This window comes from Symphalangus syndactylus, chromosome 1, assembly GCF_028878055.3.
Source record: "Symphalangus syndactylus isolate Jambi chromosome 1, NHGRI_mSymSyn1-v2.1_pri, whole genome shotgun sequence".
Taxonomy (NCBI): domain Eukaryota; kingdom Metazoa; phylum Chordata; class Mammalia; order Primates; family Hylobatidae; genus Symphalangus; species Symphalangus syndactylus.
This window is the reverse complement of record NC_072423.2, coordinates 93,985,560-93,993,482: the sequence shown is the minus strand read 5'-3', so window position 1 is coordinate 93,993,482 and position 7,923 is coordinate 93,985,560. Positions and strand designations below refer to the sequence as shown.

The 7,923-nt window shown below is 58.3% G+C and overlaps 1 protein-coding gene across 4 annotated transcripts in view; it reads right to left on the bottom strand.

Annotated features, from left to right (window-relative positions):
* Positions 1 to 63: 63 nt before the first annotated feature.
* Positions 64 to 7,923, bottom strand: part of CAPN1 (calpain 1) — a 31,960-nt gene continuing 24,100 nt past the window's right edge. For all 4 annotated transcript variants that reach the window (XM_055252273.2, XM_055252362.2, XM_055252194.2 and 1 more), the window contains exons 11-22: positions 7,207 to 7,382; positions 6,345 to 6,356; positions 5,391 to 5,602; positions 5,246 to 5,285; positions 3,952 to 4,017; positions 3,810 to 3,867; positions 2,653 to 2,717; positions 2,123 to 2,191; positions 1,944 to 2,022; positions 1,587 to 1,703; positions 1,167 to 1,225; positions 64 to 805 (exon numbers count right to left, since the gene is read on the bottom strand). In XM_055252273.2, coding sequence (XP_055108248.1) covers positions 779 to 805; positions 1,167 to 1,225; positions 1,587 to 1,703; positions 1,944 to 2,022; positions 2,123 to 2,191; positions 2,653 to 2,717; positions 3,810 to 3,867; positions 3,952 to 4,017; positions 5,246 to 5,285; positions 5,391 to 5,602; positions 6,345 to 6,356; positions 7,207 to 7,382 — 980 coding nt within the window. In that variant the 3' untranslated portion in view covers positions 64 to 778. The remainder of the gene's footprint in view (positions 806 to 1,166; positions 1,226 to 1,586; positions 1,704 to 1,943; positions 2,023 to 2,122; positions 2,192 to 2,652; positions 2,718 to 3,809; positions 3,868 to 3,951; positions 4,018 to 5,245; positions 5,286 to 5,390; positions 5,603 to 6,344; positions 6,357 to 7,206; positions 7,383 to 7,923) is intronic.

Genomic DNA, 7,923 nt, shown 5'->3' with positions numbered 1-7,923 from the left:
GCCCCCATGGGCCAGGGCCTGCAGGTGCCCTCCAGGCAGTAGGCTGGGGAGAAACACATCACAGACAGATGTAGGGCCTTTTATTATTTGGGGTTCCTCTATATGGAACATGGGACCTCCCCACCCCAAGCCTAGTGCCTCTGGCACCCCCATAACCAGTACACAAGTCCCTGAAGAGTCCCCTTTAAAATCACTAATATAAAAAAGGAGCGAAGGAGGGAAGGCCGACTGCCCACAGGCTGGGCAGCTCCTGGGCAGCAGCAGGGCCAGGGAAGGACACAGGGGGCGTTGGCTTCGGTGCAGGAAGGCACAGGCGTTCCCAGCCCCGGGGCCTCCCCGAGCCGGGAGGCGGCTCCACACACCTGGACTGCAGACTGTGTAGAGCTAGTGGTTATAGTTTATAGTCTGCAGGCAAGGCCAGGCCAGTGGTGCTGAATGGGTGGCCTCTGAAATGAGGAGAGGGGACACATCAGGATGCTGGGGAAACCTGGGGCTGTCCCGAGGCAGGAACAAGCGAAAGCTGCCTTCCTGGCTTGGCAATGGGAGGGGCCCAGGGAGTCCATCCCGAGCCCATGGCTGGCGCAGGCAGGGGCCACACAGCTCTGCCCGGAGCAGATGAACGACGGTGGCTGGGAGGAGAGGGGACAGGAGGACGAGGCTGCCTCTCTGCTCCAAGGAAGGCACTTGCAGCTGGGGTGGCCTGGTGTGGTGTGGTAGGAGGCGTGGCTTGGCAGACGAGGAGGGAGGGGAGCACGGCAAGGGGGACCGAGTTCCTGCCTCATGCAAACATGGTCAGCTGCAACCACTGCGGGAGAGCAGGCAGGTCAGCCGGGGCCGCAGAAATGGCTCCCTGGCTTCTTCCCCACCCAAACCCCAGGTCCAGCCCCCAGCTCCACGGCTCAGGAGCCACCTCAGGGACCTCATGGAGGGGTTACTTTCTTACCTCCTCCACCCCTGGGAAACCGGAGTGTGGCTCCCATAGAGGCCTCCAAGGGCCTGGGCCTCCCCTCCTGCTCCTTTCCCAGAATCCAGACACCCCCACCCCAGCCTTTCAGGATTCAGGTGGCCCAGCCTTATTTCCAGGAAAGGACAGGGAACACTGGCCAGATGAGAAAACTCGATCGCCTGGAACTCTTCCCCCACCATGGGCCCAGGGAGGTTCCCACCTTAAACAAGTCAAAGGTCACGACTCCATCCAGATCTGTGTCCAGAGTTTTGAAAAATCCTGTGTGTTCAAGAAAAGGTGATATAGGGCTGAAAACTCAGTGGGATATTCACGCAGGGCCAGGCCTGGCCCCCTTCCTGCCTGGTCCCTCTCTACCTCCCCACAGTGCCGCAAGCTGACACCCCTTGAAGCTGGGAAGCTTCACCCCTTCCTGCTGCCTGAGAAGCCACTGTCAACTCCCTCCCTCCCCAACTCTCCTGGCACTCAGCCAGGGCCACCCAAACCCAGACCCAGGCCTCTCTGGCACACACTCACAGCACTGGCCTGTATCTGCTAATTCACCCATCTGTCATTCCCCCCAGCTCCTGAGGGATGCGTTTGGGATGGAGCTGGAGGGTGGGAGGTGGTTGGGGACACTCACGGAACATGGTCTCTAGCCGCACCAGGCAGCACACGAAATTGTCAAAGTCGACCGCCAGGTCGGGCTCCGAGTAGCGGGTGATGATGAGCTCGTAAAGTTTCTTGTTGAGCTTGAAGCCTGGTCCAGGAGAGTGAGTGAAGGTCAGGGAGGCGCAGCCCCTGCCCAACAGGATGGGGGAGGGGTTGGGTCCCCAGGAAGGGGGCTGGGGCTAGGCAGGGTGCTAGTAACCTCGGGGAAAAGGACAAGATGGCTGTTACCACGTCACCACTAGCACCCCAGGGACAAGGGCCTGGGGCATAGGAGCAGTGGGGCTACGTGCCCCAGTCCCCACAGGTGCCATCAGCCTTGGGGTCTCACCTGCCGACTCAATGGCCATCCGCATCTCGTAGGCACTCATGCTGCCCGACTTGTCCAGGTCAAACTTCCGGAAGATGGACTGGGGTGGGGGCAGAGGGTGAGGGCCAGGCTGAGTCACCCAGCCCTTCCCACCTGCCCAGCCGGCACCTGCATGACTGAGGTGAGTGGGGACAACCTACCAGGTAATTCCGGATGCGGTTCCACAGGATGTTGAACTCCACCAGGCCCAGCTTCCCATTGCCATCACGCTGGGTGGCCGTTAAGAAGGAAATTCCATCACTTAGACCAGGCATGGGAGAGTGGGCAACTGTGCAGAAGTGGAGACGGCCGCCAAGCCAGCAAGCCGACTTGGGGTTGGGTGAGGAGAAGCAGCAAAAACCACGTCCAGTCAGCCCACAGCCGGGCTTGCCTCGTTCTCTGAGCTGGGCTGCAGTGGAGTGGGCTGGGGAGGGGTCAGAAACAGCACCAGCCTCCGGGTCAATGGGGACCCAGGTCTTGCTCCACCTTTCACTTGACACAGGTCTGTGCCTCAGTCTCTCCCTCCCAACCAAGAGGAAGACATCCAGGGAGGCATCTGAGCATGGCGCACTGTGTGTCCACACTCCACATGGCTCTGTTCCGTTCTCTCCGCTGTCCTGGGACAGTTCTCCCAACACCGATACCTCCAACCAAAACCCCATTCAGGAGACAAAAGCAAACAGAAGGATACATCCATGAGGTTCACCATGCTGCGGCATGACTCTAGGCTGAAGCCCTTGGTCCGCAGGTCTTTGTCTGCAAGAAAAACCAATTCCAACATCTCCACCTAGCGAGCTTCCTGCACCTGCCCCTGCTGGGAGCACTGGGTGGGGCAGAGTCAAGGACACACAAATCCTGATGAGTGGGTGCACTATCTGGCAGAGGAAGTGGGCAGGATTGTTTGTATCATCAGGAAGTACAGGTAAAGTACTTTAGCAATCAAGCCAAAGTCCCAACAGCCACAATTAGTCCAAAGTAAAAAGAAACGAGTGTGAAACAGAAGAGCGCGAAATTGGGTAGAAAGATGGGGCGGGGCAGGGCAGGGCTTGCTGCAGGCTAGGAGGGTAAGCAGTGCTTCACTAGCAGAGGAGAGGAGGAGAGAGGCTCTGGTTAAGGAAACCGTGTGGATGGAGGTCAGTGGCAGCAAAGGGGAGGGGAGGGGAGGCCAGCAGTTGTCTGCTCTGGGGAGGGAGGCCAGCAGTTGTCTGCCCTGGGGAGTGAAGCCAGTCACGTGGTGTTCCCCAAGCCACTCAGCCTGGCCCAGGAGGCTTTGGGAGGAAAGGTAGACTTTTCCTTGGCACTAAGGTGCTGCTCTTGCTTTTTTTTCTTTTTTTGAGACAGGGTCTTGCTCTGTTGCCCAGGCTGGAGTGCACTGATGTGATCACAGCTCACTGCAGCCTCAACCTCCCTGGGCTCAAGCCATCCTCCCAACTCAGCCTCCTGAGTAGCTGGGACTACAGGTGCATGCCACCACACCTGGCTAATTTTTGTACTTTTTTGTAGAGACAGGGTCTCTCCATATTATCCAGGCTGGTCTTGAACTCCTGGGCTGAAGCGACTCCTGCCTCGGCCTCCCAGAGTGTTGGGACTACAGGTGTGAGCCACTGTGCCTCGCCAGGCTATGCTTCTAATCCCACAAAAGCACAGCACCCGAGCACAGGGATTATCAGGACGGCAGGTCAGGAGGAGGAGTATGGGATGGAAATGGCAGGGAACTGGGCTCAGAAAAACTGGAGGATTCCCTGACTCGTGCAGACCAAGGGATGGGGTTCAGCTCAATGTGTGAGCAGGAGCCTGGATTCTGATGTGGAAGAAATGGTGCGGTGGGGCAGCCCCACGGGGACTCACGCTTGCTGATGATCCTATTGAGGATTGTCCGCAGCTCCTTCACGCTGATCTCCATGTCCTGGGGAGAGAGAGGAGGTGGCACCTGCCGCAGGAGAGGGCTGCCCCTCACAGGCCCCTCCCAATGCGCCATGCCCCAACCTACCTCCCCTGCCAGCTGCCTGAAGAGGGCCTTAAAGTTCTCGTCAATCTCCTCTTCTGAGAGCACTTGCTGGATCGAGAAGGGGAGAAAGCAGGTAAGAGAGGCCCTGGCCCTGCCCATGTGGAGGCAGCTGGAGGGAGGGCTGAGGTCACGTATCTGCTACAAGTCACTTCGCTTCTCTGAGCCTCAGTTTTCTTTTCTTTTCTTTTTGAGATGGAGTCTCACTCTGTCACCCAGGCTGGAGTGCAGTGGCAGGATCTCAGCTCACTGCAACCTCCGCCTCCTGGGCTCAAGCCATTCTCCCTGCCGCAGCCTCCTGAGTAGCTGGGATTAAAGGTGCCCACCACCATGCCCGGCTAATTTTTGTATTTTTAGTAGAGACGGGGTTTTGCCATGTTGGCCAGGCTGGTCTCAAACTCCCAACCTCAGGTTATCCACCCGCCTCAACCTCCCAAAGTGCTAGGATTACAGGCGTGAGCCACCGCACCCGGCTTGAGTCTCACTTTTCTAATCTGAAAAGGGAATCTCGTTCCTGCCCTGCCCTGCCCCATACCCAGGACTCATGTGACCTAAATGAAGGGGATGCTGTTCTGCTCAGTGAGTAAAAGGCAAGAGTTTGGGCCAGGTGCAGTGGCTCACACCTGTAATCCTAGCACTTTGGGAGGCCGAGGTGGGTGGATCACCTGAAGTCAGGAGTTCGAGACCAGCCTGTCCAAAATGGCAAAACCTCGTCTCTACTAAAAATACAAAAATTAGCCAGGTGTGGCAACGTGCGCCTGTAATCCCAGCTACTCGGGAGGCTGAGGCAGGAGAATCACCTGCACCCAGGAGACGGAGGTTGCAGTGAGCCGAGATCACGCCATTGCACTCCAGCCTGGGTGACAGAGTGAGACTGTGTCTCAAAAAAAAAAAAAAAGGGCAAGAGTTTGGATCCCTACTGTATGGCCTCAGGCAAGTTCCCTAACCTTTGTGAACCTGAATTTCCCATTCAGAGGAGGTATGGCAACAAGACCCGGACAGGGTTGATGTGGGGAGGAAATGAGGTAACACAGGTGAAGTGCTCAGCACAAACCCGCCACCAGGTGAGAGCTCAGGGCCTGTGCCATTAGTATCACAGGTCGTCTGCAAACTGTAAAGTGCTGGGCCAATGAGGGATTAGCACTACTCCTATGGCTCCTGCCAGGAGGGGATCTTCCCCGTTAGCAGGAACTCAGGGGACAGGACACCTGGATCCCCATCACACACCCAGGGGTGAGGAAGAGAGGAGGACGGGGCCTTATGGGGTGGGACCACGCACCTCATCGGGGAGATTGGCCTGGATCTGGTCATCCAGCTCCCTGCAGAGAGTGGGGAGGAAAGGAGCCAGTCAGAGGGGGACAGCAGAGGGCCTGAGGGGGTTGGCTGGGAGAGGGGAGAGTGGCAGGGGCCGGTCCATGACTCACGCGGTCCCAGCACTCTTCTCCGAGAAGAAGCGCAGCACGAAGTCGCCCTCCTTGTTCGGCTCAAAGGTGGAGGGCACCACCACATACTCCCCGGGTGGCAGGCGGAAGCGGGTGCTGACCTCTCGCAGGTTGATGAACTGCTCTGAGCGCGCCCGAGATGCATTGGCCAGGAAGAAGTCACGCTTCAAGTGTACAGCCGGCTGGCCCACCAGCTGGTGGGAGGGAGGAGGGAGGAGGGAGCAGGGCTGCAGCTGCCCACTCAGCCCACCCTCAGGGGCCGCCCCCAGACCCAGACTCCAGGCTCCTTGTCCTGGCCAAGGGGCTGGAGAGCTGGGGCATGGCTCACTCACAGCCTGTGTGACCCTAACAAGACATTTTGCCTCAGTTTCCTCATCTGTAAAATGTAACAACCCTACTCACTGCAGAGGGTAGAGGAGCACCGGATTGCAGATTAGGCATGTGTTTCAATAACACTGTCATTATTATCACTGGGAGCTTTCCCCAGGTCCAGCACTGCAGGGTACTCGGCACCTCATTTGCTGTTCTGCTATTGCACCCATTTTACAGACACAAACACAGGCTCGGAGCTTACGCAACTGCTCAAGGGTACAGAACTCTCAGCCTGTCTAATGCGCTGCTCCTGACATTGCTGGACCGCCCTGGTTGGCACTTACTTGGTGTAGATGGCAAGGCAGGAAGAGCCTCGTGTGTACATGTCAGACAGGGGCTCTGAGGACCAGGGCTCAAATCCAGCTCCCTCACTGACTACCTGTGCTGACCCTCAGGAGAGCAATGTTTGCTCTGCCCACTGAACAGGTGGGGAGAAGCATTTTTCAAGCAGTAAAACAAGGTGACTTCTTAGCTCTCCAGGCCAGGGTGGGTTTGCCACTGGGCTGCTCCCCTCTGGCACCATCAGGGGTGTGTGACTGCAGGTGGGTCATGTGCCACACCTACCTCCGGAGGGACCTGCAATAGAGAGACAGGGGAAGTCAGAAATGTGTGTTTGTCCCAGGGTGGGGTCGCAGTGCATGATGGGCAGAGGTCCTGAGTTCTTAGACGGGACTGATGGGATAAGGAGGCAGAAGGCAGGACCCTGGGGACCCAGATCTTGTCCCTGCACCAGAGCAGGGCCCCAGGAGGGAGGGCTCAGGCAGGGTCCTCTTGGTCCTGGGAATGCCTGCCCTAGGACTCCACTCTGAGTCAGAGGCTCCAGGCCAGCCCCCGGGGTGGCCAACTGCAATGTTCCAAAGCCCAGGGACAGGAAAGGGCCACTGCAGGCTGCTACCAGGGGGTCTGGGTGTGGGCCAAGACTGCGACCAGGGAGGTCCAGAAGTTTCTGTCCCTGTCTTAAGGGCAGTGTGTGAAGCAGGGCAAATATAGGGCAAGAGCAAGGAGTTCTAATCCCAGAGCGACTGGCACAGCCTCACCTTGGCCAACAGGCCCTCCCTATCCCCTAGCTTTCCCTGCCAGCTTCTGCTCACAGCCTCCAAGACAGAGAGCTCAGTACTCCCAGGCATTAGCTGAGCCAGCTCCCTCCTCCAAGAGCAGCAGGCTGCCCTCTAAGCGTGAGGTGAATCCCAGAATCTCCCTTCCTTGAGCCAACCCCCTTCCTCTCTTTCAGCCAGAGGGCCTCAGCAGGTGCCTCCTGGAGGTTGAGATTTCCCAGCCCTCAGGATGGTGGGGGGAGTGGAGAGGAATTTGTGGGGAAGGGCATGGCCCCTGGCACCCCCTGGCGGAAGCCCGCCTGCACTGCAGGTCGGGGGCGCCAGGTCCTCTGCCTGCTCAGTGAAATCCACCGGGGATCCACCCTGCTCACCTCGTAGACCGCGAAGCCAATAGTCTCCATGTCGCGGCCGAAGCGGCGCTCGCGGCGGCGGTGCTTCTGCATAAGGGCGAGCACGAAGCTGCAGCCTGACTCGCGGTCCCCGTAGTCGTCCGGGTCATCCGTCTCATCCAGCCGGATCTTGAACTGGGGGTTCACCCAGAAGGTGGCTGAGGGCAGGTGAGGAGGCGGGGATCAGAGGCAGGGCAGGGCAGAGCCAAGTGGCCCCCAAGCCTCCTCAGCACGTGCCTGTACACGCATTCATTCATTCAACAAATATTACTGAGCACCTGTAGCATGCAGGGTGGTGGGCAGGCTGGGCCAGGCTCGGTCCATGCCCTCACAGCCTGCATTTGCAAACTAGAGGCTTCAGTCTGAGCAAGTCTGTTAGGTTAGTGAGCAGAGCAACTGCAAAGAAAAGCAAGCAGGAGCCGGGCGCGGTGGCTCACGCCTGTAATCCCAGCGCTTTGGGAGGCTGAGGCGGGTGGATCACGAGGTCAGGAGATCGAGACCATCCTGGCTAACACGGTGAAACCCCGTCTCTACTAAAAATACAAAAAATTAGCTGGGCGTGGTGGAGGGCGCCTGTAGTCCCAGCTACTCAGGAGGCTGAGGCAGGAGAATGGTGTGAAACCGGGAGGCGGAGCTTGCAGTGAGCCGAGATCACGCCATTGTACTCTAGCCTGGGTGACTGAGTGAGACTCCGTCTCA